This window comes from Engystomops pustulosus, chromosome 1 (genome assembly GCF_040894005.1).
Source record: "Engystomops pustulosus chromosome 1, aEngPut4.maternal, whole genome shotgun sequence".
Lineage (NCBI taxonomy): Eukaryota > Metazoa > Chordata > Amphibia > Anura > Leptodactylidae > Engystomops > Engystomops pustulosus.
In genome coordinates this window covers 208,300,086-208,325,319 of record NC_092411.1, presented here as the reverse complement: position 1 = coordinate 208,325,319, position 25,234 = coordinate 208,300,086, and the positions used below count along the sequence as shown (strand labels likewise).

Here is a 25,234-nt window from a genome sequence, read left to right as displayed (position 1 = left end):
TCCCTTACCTTCCTTGGTTTAACTTGATGGGCATGTGTCTTTTTTCAACCGTATAAACTATGATAAACTATGATGGAATCTGTGGGCAGAGTGAATTGGATACAGCTTCAGGGCAGATACACGAAGAGGTTAGTTTCTGCCCACTTCACCTCTGGTGAGAAATATTTTTGTGAAACCCTTTCAGAAAATGCCATACCTTGGAACGAAAAGGTTGAACAGCACAACATGGGCATCATTCTGTTTTTACCAAACGTATAAGAATTTGGTAATCTTCATAACTTTTGAATTACGCTTTAACCTTAGATTTACAAGTCATCATTTATCAAAAATCTATATTGTATGACAAAACAGCAAATAAAAGTTTTTTTTACAACGTGATACAGCAGCAATTATGAAGATATACACAAAATGGCACATTTACTAACGGCTTTGTCAGACTGTGCACGTTCTTCTAGGCTAAAATGGCTTACACCAGTATTTAAGAAGTGTCTGCCACACTATTGTGCTACACGTGACCCTTTTGTGGTGCAGCTGTGCTAGCCTCCATGTGACACAAATTAGGGGGCTAGCCGTTGGTCAGTCCAACTGATTCGGACAGGGCGCCGTATTTAACTTGCAAATTGTGTCGCACGTCTTATGTGCACCACAAAAAAGATGGTGAACTCTGTCGGGCTAGTGCGGGGAAGCGACATATTCATGACTTCTGGCACAGGATCTTAGTGAATTGCTGCATCCAGCATTATGCAAGGAAATACCAATTTTAGTGTAGTTTCCAACTTTTTAAGTAAATGTGCCCCAAAATCTGCTTCAAGTATCTTCCAATGTTGATGAAAGATGAGAAACCTTATAGGATACTTGGTGGTAGATGCTGCATGGCTGCAATAAGTGGGAAGACCCTTGGTAATGTACTGTGACATGGGAGAAGTGCCCAATAACAAAAAGAAAGATGGATGTCCCAAAAAGGTTTTTTCAGTTGTGGATGCAAAAGATATAGGGGGTCATTTACTAAGGGCCCGATTCTCGTTTTCCTGACGTGTTACCCGAATATTTCCGATTTGCGCCGATTTCCCCTGAATTGCCCCGGGATTTTGGCGCACACGATCGGATTGTGGTGCATCAGCGCTGGCATGCACGCGACGGAATTCGGAGGCGTGGACGAACGAAAACCCGTCGGATTCGGAAAAACCGCCGCATTTAAAACAAAAAAGTGTTGCGGAGCTTGCACTTACCTTCACTAGGAATAGGCCAGTGAACTTGAGCGCGTTCCGATGCTTTTCAGCGCAGCAGCGCCACCTGATGGACGTCAGAGGAACTACCTTAATGAATCCCGGCCGGACCCGAATCCACTGCAGAGAACGCGCCGCTGGATCACGAATGGACCGGGTAAGTAAATCTGCCCCATAATGTGTGCATCTATACTATATAAGCCAGAACAGTTTCATCCTTGAATGTAAGGAGGATTTACACAATCCTTCATCAATCCTGACACTAGTCTTTGCCATGATCCTAGTATATCCACCATATTCCATATTTCTTATACCTACACATATCCTGCCTCAACACAGTAATGCCGAATAGTGTGAATAATACCTCTTATTGCTGTCTAGAGATAATAAGTATTAGTAATAGTATTACTGTACATATCGATGATACATAGCAATACACTGCCGTCATAAAAACAAAGCTGATAAAAATATGGGCCAAAAACAGCATATTTGGAATTTTTTTCAGGTTTCAAATACCTTTCTCAGAACAGTGGTGCCACTAGGATGTACAGATCAAAATAACGCCAGATAACAAGCCTCTATAAATAGAGAAAAAGTTATCACTTTTGAAATGTGTACATAAACTGTGTCCTTTACCCCCTGCTGCAAACGTACATAAAAGTACGGTCGGTGTAAGGGCTGAGCCCTCTCCATACAGAATGGGTGTTTGATTTATATTGCAGCAAACACCCACTGAGGGTGTTAACCCTTTACATGCCACTAAGCGCTGCCGTGTTGGCTATGTCGTCGCTCACTGTTGAGTCATCGGCGAGTAACAATCCATCGCCATGACAGCCTCGGGTCTGTAACAGGAACATTGTAACCCATCTTATGCAAAAATACAAGATCGATCAGACCACCTAGGGTTAAAGTACCCTTGGGGTCTAAAACATTGCAAAAAAACAGTTATTCCCGGCAGTAAACCCTGTAATGGAAAATAGCACAATGGAAACACTACTTTTTTTTGTCATTCTACTGCTCATAATAGTTTACAGTCCCACAAATGGTATCAATCTAAACATCATCACAACCCGCAAAAATTACACATTGCACTGCTCCATATGCCAAAGTATAAAAAAGGTTAGAATATAGCAGAATGAAGAATTTTATTTTGTACAAAAGGTTTTCATTTTTTAAAACCCATTAAAACATATATAAATTTGGTATCCCCATAATCACAATGACCCAATGAATATAGGCAAGGTTTAATTTGGAATGCACAGTGAAAGCCATTAAAACAGAACCCACAAGAATTTCCTCCGGCCTCTAAGCAGTAAGCAATCTTTACAAAAGAGAGGAGAAGCTTAAAGGAAAACTTTTAATAAAATTTAATGCATTCTGAAGCAAACATACCTTGAGATTGCTGTAGCTACACTGATGCAGGTACATATCTTGTTAAATCCCTGTGCTGAGTGATTTTGCTGGAAAAACAATGATAAAATTATGATAATGAAGCTCTGTTGCCCCTTTGCCTGGCTCGATGCTCTTCCTCCCGGTGCACTGCGCTACTACTACTACTACCAGAGAATGATGTAATCACTGTGAGAGGCAGAAGTAGTCAATCGCTGCACCATCTCGCAGCTGCTGTGTATGAGTGATCCAGCTCAGGTTGCTTAGTTCTGTCTGCAAATTTCACAATGTGTAATGTGTTTATATAGGCATCCAGCTTTCCCAAGGTCCTGAATTTTATAATTGTTTTTTCAGCAAAACCACTCAACTCAGAGATGAAACAAGATATGTTTCTACATCAGTGTAGCTACAACATTCATACAGCATAGATATGTTTGGTTCATAATGCATGAAATCAAATGGTAGGTTTTCTTTAAGAAGGTTTTTTTACCTTTTAAGTAAGTGATCGATAAAGTAGATAGATAAATATATAAAAAGATATGATTACAGATAGATATAGCTGTAGAATAAAAATTTTCTTTACAAGACAAAAGCAGCACTTGTCACATTAGGTCAAGGTGTCAGCACATCTACTGTCAAAATTTATATGGAATAATAATGGCTGTCAGATTCAATGACAACATAAGAGACACATTATGGGGGGATGTTTTCTGTATATTTCAGTTGAATGGCCCCTTTTAAGAGATAAGATAATCATAGTAATAATGGAGGTCACATAGTGATGGGAATAACTGTTCTTCCTGAATGCAGATTAGTGTGATGCAATCTTTATCAGTAAGTTTCGGAGTGCTGTACATCAGATTCATTGAAGCAATGCTTTGTATAGTACAGCATGTCTGTACACAGTGCCTGAAAAATTCCCTTTTATGATACATTGAGCTATGACAGTACATCCGTATTCATAGCATGACATTACGTCACTGACTTCCTGCTGGAAGGCATATTAGTCATTGTCTGAAAGAAACGCACATGACTTCATATCACCTACCTTGTGGTTTTACATGCCTCATTTATCCTTATATACCTATTAATACAACATTTCCTTATTTGCTAGCTACATATACAGAAAACAAATGAGAATTTAGACTTCTTAAAAGATTGTCAATGTTAAGAGATGTATTATTTTTTAGGAGCTGCTAAAAGTTTGAGACTTCACTGTGGCAAGAAGTGTTATATGGCAGTATTATTTTTGTGTTTCTACAACTGACCTTGTAAAATTATACAGACAGGTATATACGTTTCATGGAGAGGTATACAAATTAAAGGTCAGATAGATAAATCTAGCCACAGACATAAACAATTTGATCTCATAAGATAATATATAATATCTAATATGATAATATAAAATGATAATCATTCCAGCATGTATAAGCAGAATTTTTTGGGAAATTTTGAAATATTTTGTATTTTTGTGAAATATTTAGCATATCTTTAAAGGGAGGACCATAACATAGAACAGGTGCAGATCTGTCCAATATACCTTATCATACTTTCTCTACTGCTTTTGGTTTTATGGGGATCCATAAAGGTAAATTTTGTTACCCCCCATTCAGTGCTCATTACAGTTTACCATAATGAAATCACATACATATCATTGAAGAGGGTTAGTTAGTGAAAACAATATTAATCAGACATGGGCAGACATTGTATCTAGCAATTGATAAGTGACGAATGTGCTCAGATAAAGAACTTGATGACAACATCTCCCACTTGTGATATACTGTTGCTGGATTTTCCCTTTTGATGTCTTCAGGTACTTGTGCCACATTTCCACACTGCGCCCCTAAAATACACTTACAGTATAGTCCCCCCTGATTACAACATTGTACTCTTAAATAATTTATGCTCCTCATAGCACAACAGACCATACTGTGTCCTTTCATAAATCCAAAAAATACAAAAAGGGGTTCTGTAACATAAACAGGACCCCTGAGGATCATTTGCATAATTTAAAAAGAATATTTTCTCCAAAACTAGGCTATTATAAAATGAAAGAAGAACAAATCCTGTTTCAGAGGACACCACCACTGTGTTAGTGTGTTTGGTGTACAATGTACTGCATCCATGTGGAAGATTTCCTTAGAAGAGGACCTGACAGATCAATTTAGGACCCTAACCAACTACAGGTCTTTATAGACCTATTGTTTAGGGTCCCGAATTGACCTATATGAGGGCTGTGGGTGGGTAAAAATTTAAATAATAAACTTTTGTTCTCAAACAAACAAAAATTAAATGCTTCACACCTACGAAATGTAAAAGATGAATATATGTAGATTTATACACTGCTCAAAAAAAGGGAACACTAAAACAACACAATATAACTCCAAGGAAAAATAAACTTCTGTAAAAACTGTCCACTTATGAAGCAACACTGATTGCCAGTGGCAATTATTGGAAATTAGCCAGACAGGAGTGGTTCTGCAGGTGGGGACCATAGACCACTTCTCAGTACTTGCTTTTTAGTTGATGTTTTTGTCAATTTGAATGTTGGTGGTGCTTTCAAAGTCGTGGTAGAATGAGATGGACTCTACAACACACACAAGTGGCTCAGGTAGTGCAGCTCATCCAGGATGGCACATCAATGCGAGCTGTGGCAAGAAGGTTTGCCTTGTCTGTCGTAGTGTCCAGAAGCTGGAGGCGCTACCAGGAGACAGGCCAGTACACCAGGAAACATTGATTGGGCATAGGAGGACAACAACCCAGCAGCAGGACCATCCACTCCACCTTTGTGCAAGGAGGAACAGGAGAAGCACTGCTAGAGCCCTGCAAAATTACCTCCAGCAGGCCACAAATTTACATTTGTCTTTACAAACGGTTAGAAACTGACTCCATGAGGATGGGATGAGGAGCTGGATGTCCACAGATGAGGGTTGTGCTCACAGCCCAACACCATACTGGACAAAAGCCATTTGCCAGAGAACACCAGGATTGGAAAATTCGCCACTGGTGTCCTGTGCTCTTTACAGATATAAGAAGGTTCACACTGAGCACATGTGTCAGACATGACAGAGTTTGGAGAGTTGGAGAGTTTGCTGCTGCCTGCAACATCCGTCAGCATGACCGGTTGGGTCAGTAACGGTGTGGGGTGGTATTTCTACCATGTGCTCGCCAGAGGTAGCCTGACTGCCATTAGGTACCAAGATGAGATCCTCGGACCCTTTGTGAGACCATATGCTTGTGCGCTTGGTCCTAGGTTCCACTTAATGCAGGTCATTGCTTCACCATTTGTGGCTGGGGTGTGTCAGCTGTTTCTGAAAAATAAAGCCATCAAAGCTATGGACTGGCACACTCATTCCCCAGACCTGAATCCGATTGAGCACATCTGGGACATCATGTCTCGTTACATTCACCAACATACTGTCCAGGAATTGGCGGCTGCTTTAGTCGAGGACTGGGAGGAGATCTCTCAGGAGACCATCCCCAACCTCGTCAGGAGAATGCCGAGGCTTTGTAGGGACAGGCACATGGAGGCCATTACCAACACTGAGCCTCATTTTGACTTATTTTAAGGACATTTCATCAAAGTTGGATCAGCCTGTAGTGTGTTTTTCCACTTTCATTTTGTGGGTGACTCTAAATCCAGGCCTTCATTGGTTAATAAATAAATTGGTTAATAAATCTTTTTTTGTGGTTTTGTTGTTAGCACATTGAACTTTGTACAGAACAAAGTATTTAATGACAATATTTCATTAATTTAGATCTAGGATGTGTTATTTGAGTGTTCCCTTTATTTTTTGACCAGTGTATATACCACAATACACAGTATCAACAAGAATTTACACTCCCAAAAAGGCTAAAACAAATACCATGCAATATTTGATTTCAATCCACAAATGTGTTTAAAAATATATAATGCACAAAGTAATAGCTCCTATTCTATTACAAACCATTTTTTTCTAGAAATCACAGCCTACCATGTATACAAAAATAACTTTTTAATTCATACACACAACCACCTTCATGCAAATGTGCAGCGAACAGTGATTACATGGAAAAATTACATGAAACAAGCTAATGAGATAACAAAAGTTACTTTTAGATCAGTGTAATATTAGAAGCACAATAATGGAACCTTCCGAGGTTCATAAGAATTTGAGTAAGAACGCTAAAACATAGGTGTAAATAATGGAGTGTGTTGGGTGCCCCTGCGACCCATGTCTCGGGTCGCAGATGCACCCATGTTCCTCCATGTAGCCCGCTGCGGCACTCACCTCGCCGGGTTCCAGCGCCATCTCCCGCGACTCTGCGCACACGTCCCGCCTCCAAGGGCGCATGCGCACCAGGTCTGTAAAATTTAAAGGGCCAACACGCCGATAATTGGCGTTGGCCAACCGCCTTCCCTGGTAAGTTCCCAGACCCTTCCTGTGTCCCCTGCCTGATCTTTGTGCCTCATACCCTTAGAGAACGCTTGTCTGATGCCTTGTGCGATTATCCTGATTTCCCATTGTGACCTCGATTCCGTTCCTGACCTCACTCCTGTGCTGCCTGTCCTGACCTCCCGCTACGTCCCCGACTCTGATGCTGTGCTGCCTGTCTCAGCCTCCTGCCTGTCCCGACCACGACCTTGCCTCACGATTCTGTACTTCGTCTTGGCCGTCACCACGGACAAAGTCGCACCTGTGGAACGAACTGGTGGCACCACGCCACAACAAGTAAACCTGCTTTGCTGTGGACTTTGGTGAAAACCGGGTCTCCAGTCCCAGGTGTCGGTTTATGCCATCGTCTGTGGTGGTACAGAGGATCCACTACCACTGATCCTGACATGGAGGATGGTGTGAAATAAAAACTTTATTCACAAATGTGTGTGTTTGTGTTACATATAACTTTTTGGACATGTTCTGGGTCTCAGTTTTACTATGCAACCACATGATGCTCTCAAATGTGGAGAGTGTGCTCTCAAATTGTTCTAGATAATAACAGGAATATAAATTAAAGGAAATCTATTACCTATTATATTACCTAATATATTACCAATTATATATTGTAGCAATGACACTACATAATGCATTTCAGGTATTTACATTCCAAATCATAACTGTAGCAAAATTACAGTTATGAAGTAGCCACCAAAATTAGTTTTTGGCTTGGGGGTCACTGCAACTTGAGGAATTGTATTGCGGGGTCACGGCATTTGAGAACCACTGGTTTAGATAGACATTCACAGTGGCTAGACCCCTAATATGTCCACTCTGAGGGTGCAGTCACACGTTGCAGTTAAAACTGCATCGCAATTAGCTCTGGGTTGGTTTTAGGTGGTATTACTTATTTTAACAAGTGAAAGACATCAAATTCACAGGTGAATGACATTTGTAGAACAGCTTTCTCCTTCCAAATCAAATTCACCCATTCAGTTCATGTCTTTCACCTGTGAAATTGACAAAACTGCACCTAAAACCACCGCAAAACTAGTTGCGATGCAGTTTTAACTGCAACGTGTGACTGCACCCTTAGAAGGTTCCCTCTGAGTAGGGATATTGCTATGTACTACTTCCACATGCCATACAATTAAAGGGATGTTTATGTAATTCCCTTATTTATTAGTAGATATTATCCAAAATTAAACCCTTCCTTTAAGTATTTCTCAAAACATTCTGCTCATTCTTGGTGCGAGAATAGTAAATGCTTTATTACTCCCTTGTAGCATACAGTAAACATGTAACAACCAGGAGGGGCCACTAGGGATAACCTGATTGTATAATGAGCTTGTGTTTGATGTTATTAGCCTATTGTCTTGGAGTAGTTATATAAAGTCCTGTCTCACGCCAGTATGCGTCAATGGTAGCACTTATACAATTCTGATCTAATCTCAGTGACCTGTACTTCTGTACCAACCATTTAACTAGTGTCTATGTCTAATAGAAGTTTCATTCAATGTCCTTCCAGTCTACATGATCACAGCACAATGTGGGCTGAATACAAAAGCCGGATCATACGCACAAGCTATACACAAAGCCATGTTACACGTGGTGTGCAGATGATTCATTTTCTTGTTAATATTTTACTTGAGTTCCTGCCTCCACAGGTGGCTGCAGACTGAGAAAGTTGAATGTTTTGCTTGAAACCTAACAGTACTTTGTGTACAATAATAAAGCATCTGGGTACATTGCGAAACCTCTTATGACTCAATGGAGCGGAGGTCATTCCATGTTGCATTTCATCAGCTGACTAAACCTGACAGGTCTCACACATGCTACATGGGTTGTATCACCGGAGACATTTCTGTGTGTCATGACTTCATTTTAACTTTTGTACGTTAGTTTGTCACTTTGCCATGAATACTTACTGTATCTCACCTTATTGATTAATATCCTATAACATGTCAAGTGCCAACAATACACACAAGATTATACTAAAATAGAAATAAAATTTTGATAAATATAGAATGAAAAGAGAGATAGATTAAATGATCGATCCAGTAAATAGACATTATATACAGTAGATATTTGATGTAGATGTTCTGTGTGTCTGTGCTAGAGGTGCACGGACACTCTCTCACTGTATGCTCAGATGGATGATCCCCTCAGGTCTGTGCTAGGTGCAGACCTGGTCACTAAGAGCTGTGCTCTCTAGGAGAGCTGGGTTCCAAGAGCAGAATCCTCAGTCAGGAGCTGGGCCCAAAGAGAGCTTGTCACTTTCTGTCCAGGGGTTTTGTTCTGGTCAGGTTGTCTCACTCTCCAATCACACTCCAGCTTACAGATTGGAACATTATTGGATAACAAATATTAAAACACAGATTTAACCCTTGCGTGTTCAGGCAGAATCTACTGCTGCTAAGTGCCTAAGACCTATGGCATTCTCCTTATGAGCTGATCAGACTCACTAGAGGGGTTCTAAAGGTGGAGGGCCTCAATTGCAAGCAGTTCCTTGCCTATACAACCGCAGGGTTGTTGCACAAACATTTGAGGTTTTTCACATCATCATCATCATCTCCTCCACCTTATTACAAACTTAATACTGTTCTTTGAATCCCCATGAAAACACTATACTGCCTCTACAGTAGTTAATATAATAACAGTGGCCAATATAATAAAAGTGGCCCCACAGTAGCCAATATACAGGCAGTCCCCGGGTTACATACAAGATAGGGTCTGTAGGTTTGTTCTTAAGTTGAGTTTGTATGTAAGTCGGAACTGTATATATTATCATTGTAATCCCAGCCAGAACTTTTTTGGTCTCTGTGACAATTGGATTTTAAAAATGTTGGGTTGTCATAAGAATCAATATTAACACTAAAGCTTCATTGCAGACACATTTGATAACTGTTACAGCTGATCATTGCAGCCTAGGACTAAAGTAGAATAAATTACCAATATCCAGAGGTCCATTTGTAACTAGGGGTCGTATGTAAGTCGAGTGTTCTTAAGTAGGGGACCGCCTGTAGTAACCCCACTGCCCCCAATGTTCAGTGCACTGTAATCAAGTTACTGTTCCCTAGTAGTTTTTATCACTGTACCCAAGTAGCCAAAAGTAACAGAATTCCAGTGGCTGGTAACAATAGAGCATCCAGTAGCTAATATTAACAATCCTCTAGTAGCCAGGAGTAACAGTGCCTGTGGTAGCCAGAACTAATAATGCCCCCAGCAGACATTAGTAACAGTGGCACCAGTAGCCAGAACTAATAATGCCCACAGTAAACATTATTAACTGTGCCCTCAGTAGCCAGTAGTAACAAGGCCTTCAGTTGTCACTTGTATTAATATCCCTAGTAGCAATAACGTCCCATATAGCCAATAGTAGTAACAATTCCTCCAGCAGTGAGAGCCCTTGGCGGCCTGGGTCAGGATGTCCCCATTTAAATGGGACAAGTCTGTTCTGCTTCAACTATGAGCTGCATCCAATAGTGCCTTGCCGCAGGGTTACCCCATTTAAATACTTGTGCATCATAGCAATATCATCACCTAAGATCAAAAATAACATGGATCCAGCAGACTGCGGGCTTGCAGACAGTGGGCCCAGGTCCATTATAAGCCTATCTGTATTATCTGTAGCCTATGTGCTATTATCTGTAGCCTATGTGTATTATCTGTAGCCTAAATGGGTGCAGTTTAAAGCGCATTTCTATACCAGGCAGGGCCTGGCATAGAATTGCGAATGAGCACAGCCACCCATGTACCAGTGTATTATAAATAATCCCCCTGTGTGTCTAATTGATAGATCACTTTTTCTAATCCGTTTCTAATTTCTGATTTTCTTTCCATGATTATGAGGGTGGCAATCTTGCTTGAGCTCTAGTAGTGGATGTATTGATGGTATTTTTTACGGCACCGTTATCATTCTTCCTAAAATGAAGTCAGTGCTGTATAAAAGAACCCCTACAGGCCATTTTATGTATAATCAACCCTACAGGCCATTTTAGGTGTGCAACAGATCAGATAGTATCGCTGTTATGTAATGTTACGTTATACTTACTAATGATGCATCTCCACATAGTGACATCATTATGAGATAGGTCTTAGTAGAATGTATTTGGAAAGCTCACAACCATAATATCTAAAGATGACATCATATTGTTTGCTGTAGCACCTGTTTTTACTTCCTCATACCAACACTTTACAGCACATAACACTGACAGGGGAAGATACAGCTTTACATAATGCTGCAGTAAGCATCATAAAATGATTAAAATCATTCATGTCACTTACAAGATGGTGTGGTCATATCAAAGTTCTTCATATGCAAATGATGCCTCACTAATTATTGTGGCCGTTATTGACATGAAACTTACCTCACTCCCACTTCACCTCCTCCTCACACTTAGTATCCTGCTCAATACTTTTCATGGGCTGACCCCCTGTATCCACCTGTAGTGGGACGTATGCAACTACTCAGTCCTCTTATGATGTTCCAAATACTCTGACGTTCAGACAGCTTGATAAATCTGCCCAATAATATTTGAAAAGTTCATCTTCCATGTCAAGTGAAAAAGTGAGTATGCAATTGTTTGGAAGTGCTATGCATGTATTTTCAGTCTTTCTATAAATCTCGAGTATTTTGGTGAAGACACTAAACACTATGTGGCACAACATTATTTAAAGGACACCTGTCATCAGGTCTGTGTCACTTGTCCTGTCACTACTACCTGTTGGAGCAGCTCACAAGGATCCCATCCCAGCCTTTATCTAGTTATTTCATACATTATTCATTGTAAAATCATCTATTCTTTATCATGTAAATGAGGCTGGTCACATGGTCAGAGGCAGTGATGTCACCCCTGTTACCCCTCCCCTCTCCTCCCCCTGCTCATGTCTGTGTGTAATGTATAGTAAATCATTGCTAGTGTGTGTGCTGCATCTGCTGACATGCTGCATCCTCCTAATATACAAGTGAGAGACACAGACATCAGCTACACATGAATCTGACATGTTCTGCTGTAACATGGCTGCCTGGAGCTGCTGTATCTCTCCTAAACACACACACATGCACACACAGGCTGCAGGGGGCGTGGCCACCAGCACCAGGAAGCACATCATTATACAGCCTCACATCATTATACAGGCTGTCAGTCATGCACTGGGGGTGTGGCTGTGCCTCCCACTCATGAATAAGCTGGACAGCTTGAATATGCTAATGCTTCATTGGATGTTTCACAGGTCATTTACATACAGCTTTAGGACCTCATTGCTTAGGTTTACAGGCATGTAGAGGGACAAGGAAGGGATAGAGGCAATGCTTTCTAATGGCAGTTTATGAAAATCTATTTAGTTTAGGGGGTTATTTTGCATGACGGGTTCTCTTTAATATAAGCAAGAAAATACCAGATGTTACATAATATACTTCTATACTTCAGAAACACATACAAAAAACTATGCAAAATGTCAAGTCCTATGGATTCTAAATCTAACCAATTTGATCAGATCATTCATATGTTTATATAAAATGATAGTCTTATAATAATTTTAATGGCCTCTAAAATTAGCTATTTTTCTAGAGGGAAAAAGCTCAGAATTTAATGCTATATAATTGTAACTTCTTGTATTTAAAATACAACAATGTGATCTATTTATGATGAAAACATAATGAAAGCTTTCAAAAGACAAAATCATGGACTGTGTCTACAGGATCTGCAGTCACGCTTCAAATAGCACGTGGGTCTATAAAGAAATATTACTATTATTAAAATAAAGTCATATGCTTACAATGTACATGCTACATGCACTGATCACATGACTTTCACATGAAGAGTGCAGGTTTAGTGCCATCTCTGGACGCAGGAATGTCACCCACCCGTTCATTTTTTCCATTACATCACCACACTGGCCATGTAATGAACATGATCTGGAAGGTGTTCATCTACTTAACCCCTTAATGGCCTGGCCCTTTTTTGTTTTTTCATTTACATTTTTCACTCCCCACCTCTTTTTTATTTTTACACGTAAAGAGCTCTATGATGGCTTGTTTTCTGCGAATTTTACAGCTTTCACTGTGCACCCCAAAAGACATGTCTACTTTATTCTTTGGGTCAGTGCAATCAAGGGGATAACAAATTTGTATAGGTTTTATGATGTTTTCATACATTTACAAAAATTAAAACCTGTACAAAATTTTGTTTTTTGATTTTGCCATCTTCTGGCACTAATAACTGTTTTATAGTTTGGTCTATAGAGCTATGGTTGGTTTCATTCTTTGCAACTTTTGATGATGTTTTCAATGCCACCATTTTTAGGACTGTACAACCTTTCACTTTTCAGTGAATTTTTAATATTTTTCAAAATGGCATAAAAGTGCCATTTTCAACTTTGGGTGCTATTTTCTATTACAGGGTTAAAATCAATTAAAAAACATTATTACATTTTGATAGATCGGACATTTTCAGATGCAGCAATACCTAATGTGTTTAAGATTTTTACTGTTTATTTATATTTATATGACTTCTAGGGAAAGGGGGCTGATTTTAATATTGGGGTTTTTTAATTAAAATTTTTTTAACTTTTTTTATTTTTACTATTTTTCAGACCCCTAGGGTACTTTAACCCTAGGTATGGCAGTATATGGGGATTTTCCTCTTCATTCATCACAATGATCATCGTTCCCGATGGCGTCACGGGGAGTGGCGGCCTTCACCAAGTTGGCGGCGCCCATGCTCCTCCATCATATTGAAGCCGCCGGCAGCTTTGCCAGCTGCTATCGATGGCATAACACCCTCGATCAGGTGTTACTGGTAAGTCTTTGCTGCAATATGCAGCAAAAACTTACTGGCTATGGACAGGGCTCAGTCTGTCGAAGCACTATGTACTATTATGGCACGCGTCGGGAAGGGGTTAATAAGGTACAGGTAGTGGTTTATTTCTGTAGACAGGTTCCATTTAATGGAAAATGTACTAATTCTGACAGTTTAGTGGAAACATTTCAAAGATTTATGATAATGTCCCATGCCATAAGATAAAGTTACAAATAATACAAACAATATTTATTTGCTGAAATTGGAATACCCCTTTAACCTCTTCACAACATGCAGCTATATATGTTCTATTTGCACACACCCTGTGTATATAGAAACATGTATAGAAAGGTCAGAAACATAGTCAAGACAGTGTCCAAATTCAAACAGTTATATCTTCTGAACCATAACACACAAGATGCCACAGAATCAGAGATATCCATTGTTAAAATTGCTGTAAAAAAGTGATCTTTATGTACATCTTTACAGTCCTGGTTGTAACTTTAATCTTGAGTGGATATCTCTAACTCTGTGTCACCTAGAAACACAAGTGATTGAAGTGAGTGCCCCTTCAGCCTGTTAGCAAAAAGCTATCATAAGGTAAATCAAGAAAGAAAATCAGTACCATTTATAGATGTATATAGGTAAATTACTTGATATCCTGCCGCCACACTTACACACACATTACAAAATACATATGGCCAACCCCTTTAATAGAATTTTAATCTTCACTTTCAAATAGGTGATAGTAAACATTGCATTCCACTTCTTGCTATCGAACAAGTGTACATTGTTTATATTATATAAATAGTAAATTAAAAAATATTACACCATAAGCATAAAAGTTTAAAGAATTTTATATAGGGAAAAGGGTGCAATTCCATGCAGAGGGAATAAAAAAATAAAAGTGCCCCTTGGAGTAATACTGAAACTAGTTATACTATCTATAGCCTTTCATCAATATATAATTAATTCTGATTTCAATGTTTTTATATTTGGCAAACCCAGGTTCAACAGATCAATCAGAATGGAAAATCAGAAGATATGTCAAATGAATCAGTTCAGCAAACAGCTCCGCAAACACCTCCAAACACTCCAGATCCAAGGAGCCCTCCCAACCCTGAAAACATTGCGCCAGGTAAATTTTATTTTCGCAGGAACCCTTTCAGAATTCATGCACGTGATCTGTGTTGACCGCACCCGAAAGTGTTTTCTGCTATTAAGCAATTGTTCCTAACCCCGGCCTAAGTACTCCCTGAAGCCAGCAAATTTTCCTAAATGCAAACTTGTCAGCTGCGTAAATTTCTTGCAGCTGGTGGGGCTATCGTGATAAATAACCCCCAAACTGTATAATCCAAGTGATGATAAGAATAGATAGTAACAGCTTCTACTTAGATAACAGGATATATCACTTAAAACGGCAGCCTGTACTGCAACCATTGTGTTGTCGTAATCACATCTACATCAACATCAACATTTTGTGCGGCCCTGTGTATGAGTGCCATCATCAGCGGGTCATCAGCGGGTATGCGGCACGAAACCACGGATGACACATGGGTTGCAAACAACGTTCATGTGCAGGAGCACTAAATGTGTAGCCCGTTAAGCTTTGGTTATTTTCTTTTTCATGGGAGGGTCTGGCATGTGAAATCTCAGCTAATATTCTCTTAATTAACTCCTTTCATTAAGTAGACAAAGCTGCTTTTCTGGAAAAGAATCTTAGCTACTTTTATCCAGATCCACCCTGCATGAAGAATTCCTGACATTCACAGCCTCACCCGGAAAATCATGTGCATCTACTGTAGTCTTACATGATAAAGTATGATGATGAAGTGTTACAATTATGTGATTTGCACATTGTGCCTTCACTGCCCCTCCCTGGGATTCCATTTACTGCTGTACTATGCCTTCTACAGAATCAGTTTCTTATTATAATGCTGCCTTTTCTTACATAGACTGACACTAGAACTAAATTTATATAGCATCAGTGAGGGGATTGATTACTGGAATTTGGTCTATGTTTGGTGTTTGGCGCAGTTGTGGTTCAAATGCAGTTTTTTTAACTTTCTACTGCCCCAAATGAACATAGGACAGTGTCACTTCAAGTCACTTTGAAATAGACCCCGCTTTTGCCAAAGTGGCTATTTGCTCAGACTAGTTTTCACAATACTGAACTAAAATCAATGCAATTTGGTGCAAATTTTCGTTTAGGCGCATGCTTTGCCGCAAAATGACTCCGGACACCCGCTGGCATAGAAATAGAACAAAAAACCCTACCAAATTTATCAAGACCAATTGCTTTTTAGAGTGGGGGGTTTATATAAAATAACCATAAGCGGGCTGTATATAAAAAAAAACATGAGAGGGCTGTTATGATTAGCTAGGGAATATTTTAGGGAACAGGAGACTGTTTAACTTTCTGAATTTTTAATGCCCCCATCTGAGTTCACTGCACACTGCAGGGGGGGGTCTTCTAAGGCTCTATCGCCCAGGGGCCTAGAGAAACCTGGAGCCGACCCTGCTAGAAAGTGCCATTCCATGCATAAAGAGTGACTAAGCCTACCTGGACATGAATGTGTGCTATTCGCTGGCTGCAAATGCTGTTTCTGCAGTCTATGGGGCAGATTTATCAAGTGTCTGAAAGTCAGAATATTTCCAATTGCCCATGGCAACCAATCACAGCTCCCCTTTAAAATATTCATGAGCACTGGTGAAATGAAAGCTGAGCTGTGATTGGTTGCCATGGGCAATTGGAAATATTCTGACTTTCAGACTGCTTGATAAATCTGCCCCTATATGTCAACAGAATGTAATAAGTTGCCCAGCTGAGTTCAATGCAACATCAGCATGTCAGCATTTTTTGTGGGCCCAAAAAAATGGTTGTATGACTTGTCTCACATAACATAATTGTGTTACCTATAAACTGATACGCACGGCACACGGATGACCCCATGGTATCTGGGTTATTGGGTGTGTATATGTTGTATGTATGTGTGGTGTGTATATACTGTATGTGTATATTCTGTTAAGTGGTATTGTATGCATCTGTGTATTTGCTGTATGTGTGCATATATATGATGTGTATATGCTCTATATGTGTGTGCATATCTGATGTATCTGTATGTATGTGTGTATATGTTGTATGTATGTATATATGGTGTGTGTATATACTGTGTGTGATTGTGTGATATATGTATATATTTTTTAAGCAGGTAGGGGGCCCCATTCAGAAGTCTGCTATGTGGCCCTGCATCTCCTAGTTACGCCCCTTCTTCTATGGGAAGGAAACATAGGTAGGAAAGGCATTCATGAGCATGGGTACATCAGTTAAAATAAACGGATAACAGACTGACAAAGCTCAGTAGCTCACAACTGAGCTGGGTCCTTGAAAAATGTATCCTTAGCTAGCCAAATTTCAAAGACTGACAATATTGGGGACAGTTCTCCATGCATGGAAGTGAAAGGCCCTTCCATGATAATGACTCATTGGACCTCTCTCGGGTCATTTGCATACAGCTTTAGGACCTTATTGCTTAGGTTTACAGGCATGTAAAGGGACAATGAAGGGATAGGGGCAATGCTTTCTAATGGAAGTTTATGAAAACATACTTAGTTTAGGGGGTTAATTTGCCTGACAGGTTCTCTTTAACATCTATAAACCCCAGACATTTTTTTACTTACTGACCATTGTCATCTCTCTTTTCATTTCATTCTCCATTTACTACATATGACTCACCTAGTTATGTCACACTTCCGCAAGACTAATTTCTGATGTGTGGATGTCTGTAGCTTTTTGACTGTATAACTTATTTCGGCAAAAATTACAACATAAAGTGTTTCTCTGGAATCTACCAAACTCAGACTCCTCCATCAGGCTTCCAGATGGTGAAGATTGACTCATCACCCATTAAGAAAGTATTTCCGATGATGGAATACTTTACACCACTGCAGCCAATGCTTGTCACTGTACATGTGATTCCAGTCTCAGTGGAAACCCAAAACATTCTGCTTCTAAAATGTCCTGTGTTCTCAATGGCAGTTTGCTATCTACTATTCAGATTTTGTGCGTTTTTAGATATGGCTGAAATTCTATTAGAAGTGGTGTTAGCATACATTTGTGCTTGCTTATAGTATATATAAATTTATTAAAGTAACTGAACACTACATGTACAGGAATGTCATGAATTGTTAATTGCGTCCCATTATTTACCCAGGATATACAGGTCCACTTAAAGAAATTCCTCCAGAAAAATTTAACGAGACTGCTGTTCCTAAGTATTACATGTCTCCATGGCAAGAGGCAATTGTAAATGATCCAGATCTGCTAGAGGCTCTATATCCTAGAATGCCTACACCGGGAGACAAAGTGGATGCTCCAGACTACAGAAGTTTCAACAGGTATGTATTTACTTCATATAACTGTGTGCACTGTAAGGATGCTAGAAAATACATTTATTTTAATAAGTACCATAGATAAACCCTATAAGGCATTCCTTTTCACCCTTGCCATAGAGCTACACACTCCAGTGCTATCCAACAAATGTCCTGCTTATGAATGTCTCAAAACAGAGATTATTGTGGCCCATAGAAACACCATAACCTGTCATTCTGACTTCATATGGGAATAGAACTGTGGAGATGCTGCGATCTTGGACTATAGAATCAGGAAGCTTTTTATCCTGTGGAACAAAGGTAGACTAACAGATACCTCTTGCATGGTTTATCTGAAGGAAAAATAATACAATATCTCATGTAGTTTATATCTACTGTATGAGATACAGTCTGAAGTCCAGTTGAAGTCTCTTTGTTGAGATCACACAGGATGAAAGGGGTTTTCCAACTGCGGAATTTTATGACAATTTTGCATTTACTTCCTACTTCTTATTAGAGATCTGTCTACTGCAACACCCACTAATTCTCAGAATGATGGGTCAACAGTGCCGCAGTCCACCCACAGTCACATTCATTTAAGTGCTCATTGCAATTCTTTACACAGTAAGTGACCATGAATGTCACTGTGTAGGCACAGACACCACCATTGGTGCTTTCCTGGACAAACTTGGAGACTTCAAGAGGTCTAGCATTTATATACAGTCTAGTGTACTAATACACTGAACCTAACTCTCTTCTACCAGTTGGTGGGTGTTCATCCTCTGAAAATAACAAGGCAAATAGAGAACAAATGCTTAGAAGTTAAAGCAATAATTTTTATCAGGAAGTCCCATAATTCTTTCTTATATAATAATTAATGTTTTAAGACTAGAGATGAGCGAGCACTAAAATGCTCGGGTGCTCGTTATTCGAGACAAACTTTTCCTGATGCTCGAGTGCTCGTCTCGAATAACGAGCCTCATTGAAGTCAATGGGAGACCTGATCATTTTTCAAAGGGACCATGGTTCGGGAATAAAAAGTGTTATTTAATTGAAAAAGAATGTCTTCTGATAAGTTAGCAGATGTATGCAAACAATGTATGCTTCACTGTTCCGCGCGTATATTATCTCCCGACAAGTTAGCAGATGTGAAGAACAGTGAAGAATAGAATAAAAACTGTGAACACAGGATCATTTAAGTGAAAAACGCAGTGAAAAACACAGTGAAGAATAGAATGCAGATGTTCGGCAGATCTGCTTACTTGTCGGGAGATACGCTGTCCCGGGATCCGCTCCTCTTCTTCCACTGAAGTCTCCCGATCTCTCTGCCCTTCCCGATGTCTCTGTGCCGCTGCCCCAATGTCTCCGTGCCTGCCGCTGCCCCGCTGTCTCCGTGCCTGCCGCTGCCCCGCTGTCTCCGTGCCTGCCGCTCCCCCGGTGTCTCCGTGCCTGCCGCTGCCCCGGTGTCTCCGTGCCTGCCGCTGCCCCGCTGTCTCCGTGCCTGCCGCTGCCCCGCTGTCTCCGTGCCTGCCGCTCCCCTGCTGTCTCCGTGCCTGCTGCTCCCCCGCTGTCTCCGTGCCTGCCGCTGCCCCGCTGTCTCCGTGCCTGCCGCTGCCCCAGTGTCTCCGTGCCTGCCGCTGCCTCGGTGTCTCCGTGCTGCCGCTGTCCCGCTGTCTCCGTGCCCGCCACTGCCCCGCGGTCTCCGTGCCTGCCGCTGCCCCGATGTCTCCGTGCCTGCCGCTGCCCACGATGTCTTTGTGCCTGCCGCTGCCCACGATGTCTCCGTGCCTGCCGCTGCCCCGGTGTCTCCGTGCCTGCCGCTGCCCCGCTGTCTCCGTGCCTGCCGCTGCCTGTGCTGCTTCCCAGTGTCTCTGTGCTGCTCCCTGGTGTCTCTGTCCTGCTCACCGTGTTCTTCAATGTGTTCTTCACATACTATTTTGTTCGCACCGTTCCGCGCGTATCTTCCGACAAGTAAGCAGATGTGCCGAACATCTGTAATCTATTCTTCACTGTGTTTTTCACTGTGTTTTTCACTTAAATGATCCTGTGTTCACTGTTTTTATTCTATTCTTCATTGTTCTTCACTGTGTTTTTTTAATTAAATGCTCGATCTCGAGCAGGGGAAATACTCGTCCGAGCAACGAGCCGTTGCTGATTTTCACAGAATACAGTGGATATTTCATGAAATAGCCTTTGGGTTACCTTTTTCATTGGCTTCAATGGTGACTGCAACATGACTTTAGTCTGAAGACTGCTTGTTGCCAATGGGGTAATGTCACAAAATAATTGAACAGGTGCTTCAGTGTAAACACTATAGGCTTGATCAGCTGCTTCACTGGAGTGATATTTAGAAGCTGTGCATCTTAGCTGTGTTAAAATATCTTAATAATGTGCCACTGAAACCATATTACTGTATATACTTGTGTATAAACCGAGTTTTTCGGCGCAAAAAATGTGCTGCAAAACCTCACCTTGGCTTATACAAGAGTCTTGAAAAAAAAATAAACGTACATACTCACCCTTCGGCGCCCCGATGCTCCACGCGGCTCCTGATCCTCGGCGCAGCTCCCAACAGCTCCTCTTCTATCTTCTCTATGCTGCATTAGCCGGCAGAGACGCACCAATGTGATCTTACGGCCGCTGATGACATCATAGAGAAGATAGAAGAGAAGCCGCCAGGAGTCGCGCAGAGGATCAGGAGCCGCGTGGAGCATTGGGGCACCGGAGGGTGAATAGGTAAGTTTATTTATTTATGTGCTGGGTGGGCTGGTTTTATACCAATGGGGGCTGGCTGCATACTACTGGGGACTGTCTGGCTGTATACTACTTGGGGCTGGCTATATACTACTGGGGCCTGGCTGTATACTACTGGGGGCTTTCAGGCTGTATACTACTGAGGGCTGGCTGTATCATACTGAGGCTGGCTGTATACTACTAGGGTCTGGCAGGCTGTATACTACATGGGGCTGGCTGGCTGTATACTTCATCGGGCTGGCTATATACTACTGGGGGCTGGCTGGCTGTATACTACATCGGGCTGGCTGTTTACTAATGGGGGCTGGCTGTATACTACATGGGGGCTGGCTGGCTGTATACTACATGGGGGCTGGCTGTATACTACTGGGGGCTGGCTGGCTATATACTACTGTGGGCTGGATAGCTATATACTAAAAGAGGCTGGCTGGCTATATACTACAGGGGGCTGGCTATATACTGGAGGCTGTGACCAATGCATTTCCCACCTCAGCTTATACTCGAGTCAATAGGTTTTCCCAGTTTTTGGTGGTAAAATTAGGGGTCTCGGCTTATACTCAGTACATCTAATCTCGAGTATCTCTAATCTGTAGCCATAAAAATAAGTAGAATTGATTTGTAAATCCACTTATCATTTCTAGGGATAACATCTTGATGTGCCAGTGTACAGTAGTAACATTTATGTACCATTTTCCAAGTCTGTAATATGTAAGAATTATCTGAGGATAACAAGGTCTTATGAACAGCTGTTGGAAATAATTATTGTGATTTCTGTGATGTCACTTCCAGACTGACTCATGGAGAGGAGTGAAGATCTGGCAGAAGAAATATGAAATATTAATGTTGAACTTAATAGCAAAATTTAAGTTAAAGGGATGTATTCATTTTTACCCATTCCCTTCCCAGTGAAATATAATATTTCCATTTACAAAAATATTTTGACAACTGCAGGGATTTGTATTCATAAATAGCCAAATCATACTAACCAAAATCTAGAGGACCCCAAAAATATCAGCATAATACCTATTTAATCCTCCATTATTGCAAAACCATAAAAAAACTATGAATCCAAAAAGCAATTGACACTAAAAAAAAAAATCATAGAAATAATTTCATCTTTATGGACACAAAAAAATGACATGAAATTCATCACAAAACATCTGATTAAAAAACCCATCAAAAGAGATACACATAAAAACACAATGAAAAACGTGTGGGTATAACTGGAGAGGAGAATCACTATATACATATTGTGAGAAAGTGAGAGGTGTCGTGTGGGTTAATGCAGACATTTGTTAAGTAGGAGAAGTCTGTTTGGTCTATGTTGGCCTCGCTGGCATAGACACATTTGTAATGTCTGTACTGTGCCTGCTTATTATGGAGTATGGGTAGGCTGGTAGTGGGACTCCTACTCCATCAGGGCTTTGGTCCTGGATAGCCCAGAGGTGCGGGTCACAGGTCTCCTTAGAGACTGATTAGGGCCAGCGGCACACGTGGTGCTTTGAACCCGTTTTTGGGCCATTTTTAAGCAGTCCATTAAAAAACGCATGCGTTAAAACTGATGTGTTTTCAAGAAATGCATGCGTTTTCCTAACTGACTGCTTAAAACGTCCCAAAAACGGGTTCAAAACGCAACGTGTGCCGCCAGCCTTAGGCTGCAAGCCAGAAGGAGAGGCACTAAATGGAGAGCTGAAGGCTGGACCGTGTTCACACAGCAAAGGTAACTGAGTGCCTCCTAATATTCTGCTGGCCAAGAGCGTGGTCCAGGCAGCCTGGTACATGTATAGTTAGGTGCTGTTGTTAAATTAGGCAGTGCCCAGCCGGGCAAGGTTTATTTTGTACATGCTTAAGTCAAGGCTGAATTTGTGTTTTGACAAAGAAGTGTGAATAAAACTCTTGATTTGGACTTTTACTCTGCGTGTCCTGCACTGCTGCAAAGCATCTACCAGAGCGATTCCCCACAATATACTATATATTGGCACTGGCTATATATCTAAATACTTGGCTAAAGCTATTGCTGCCAAAAGTACTATGATAGTCACAAGTGTTAAACCATGTGTTTTATATCAGTAGCATGTATCCTATCTCTTCAGACATACAATCACAAAGCCACCTCCAAAAAATACCCACAAGGCGCCATACTCCACCAACCAGTTCCATACTGTACGACACCCCAATGTACGTTTTGCACCCTGCATGCTGCACCTTTTAAAATTGGGTGATCCGAGTTTATACAGAGGGAATGTAATTTATTTGTATTGTATAGGTATGCAGTGGCACATGTAAGACAATGGCTAACACAGGAAAAAAGGAAACCCAAATTAGTTTGGTAAATGGATTAACTTTTATTTACCACTTATATATATCTCTCTTAAACTAGATGCACCAAAACCTGTATTTTAACTGATTAGGTTCAGGAAGACTTATTATCTGATATAACAAAACCTATATGACCCGTGAAAGGCTTGTCTTACTTGTCTAATAAGTGGCTCATGTTCCAAATAAAATCAGCATATTCATAAATTTTTTTTTCATTATTCCCAGGGCCGCAACACCATTTGGAGGATTTGAAAAAGCATCCAAGATGATCACTTTCAAGATCCCAGAATATGACCTGCCTTCTATGAACAACTTAAACTTTGACATGTCCATAGACTCTATGAGGGCAAGGAAGTCCTTTAACAGAGCACCTCAAGGGTGGATTTCAGAAAATCCCCATATTATAGTTTCCTCTGACATCATCTTCAGTCCTGATGTCCCAGAATCTGATGATCTATAAATCCAAAATGTGAGATCTAAGTTCAAAATGTTTTCTTCCCATGTACAGTAGTGTAGTGATGGTTTCTATGATGTTTCTGATATATAGTTTGTGACCTTGTGTACTTTTTGTAACTGGTATGTTCAGATTATTTCTTAAAATGTTATCAATAAGTTACAACAGTGAGCTCACTACCATATATGAGTCCAGTCTCTGATCCTGGCACAAAAGCAATGCTATAAATAAATGGATTTGTCTTGATAATATTCTGTGGGATGGCTCATTGTTTTGCAGTTATTTTTGTGTGGTAAATCTTAGGGAAACAGAGAATCTAAAGTATCAGATATCTATAGTCCCCGAAACACTGCTGACATTAGCATTAGCACTTGCAAGCCATATCGTCTGTTCAGCCAATAAAGGCTAAACTAAAAATTTTAAGGTTTTGTTTTAGAAAGATTACCCATCTATGAATAGACACAGCTCTGATGGATAATTGTTTCCAATCCTCAGGAACAGACAAAGCAATGTCTAGAACCCTGGGCTTGTACAACTGAAATCTAGCATACAAGCCCTGAAATAGGTGCAACTCCTGGTACAAGACGAGGAATTGTGCCTATTTCGAACCTTACACCACCTGCACACTAAGTGGGCATGGGGGGGCGTGAAGGGGGGCACGGCAGGTGGCTCAATCCTGCCCCGTTTAGGTGCAAATTATGATTCTATACCAGTATGGAGCTGTTGTAGAACTGTCCCTCAGGCACAAAGCTGCTGCTTGCCACGATTTGTCAGGATGTCATAGTCTTCTGATGAAGGCCTTCTGTCGGGGATGGGATCTCATCATGGGAGGGGCTTGGCCGAAAGGCATATGTGTTTTCCCTGAAACACATCCATTCAAGAATGAGCACCACATGTTTTACATGTAAGTCATGTTTTTAAAGCACCCTGAATGTCGACTTTCTGTGGATAAAATGCGGCACTTGATCATGTGATGTCACACAGGTACACGGCTCCTTACAGTAATCATAGCTGTGTGTTATAACAAGCTGTGCCCCTGTGTGACATCACATGACAATGGACAGATTTCTATCCATTTGAAGTAAATAATGAAGCTTCCTATAGAATTACAGTAAGTAGAGGTCTGAAAAACAGTGAACAATTAATAATTATATAATAATCAACATCATTAATAATCCTACATTGGATTTATGAGTTTACCTGGGTTGAGGCCATACTGTTCATGTACCTAATTAGATAAAAGGAAACAGGCATGCAACCGCAGGGGAGGCCACAACCCCATTGCACTTATTGGCTGATATGAAAGGATATGGAGCTGGAAGACTCTCTTTATTATATATGAATCACCATATTATATATGGTGATTAGCTCTGACTGGTCCCAGACCTTTCCTGTGCTTTAATACAACCCTCAATGGAGCATTTATAAAGAGCTATACAAAGCCATGTGTGTCAATAGCAATGTCTACATACTGTTACTTCCATCATTAAAATTGTGCCTGAG

At 40.7% G+C, this 25,234-nt stretch overlaps 1 protein-coding gene across 1 annotated transcript in view; it reads left to right on the top strand.

Annotated features, from left to right (window-relative positions):
- The window catches only part of MYOZ2 (myozenin 2), a 74,235-nt gene extending 50,253 nt beyond the window's left edge, over nt 1-23,982 (top strand). The window contains exons 4-6 of the mRNA XM_072119194.1: nt 14,842-14,971; nt 18,048-18,231; nt 23,503-23,982. Coding sequence (XP_071975295.1) covers nt 14,842-14,971; nt 18,048-18,231; nt 23,503-23,737 — 549 coding nt within the window. The 3' untranslated portion in view covers nt 23,738-23,982. The remainder of the gene's footprint in view (nt 1-14,841; nt 14,972-18,047; nt 18,232-23,502) is intronic.
- Nucleotides 23,983-25,234: the final 1,252 nt, after the last annotated feature.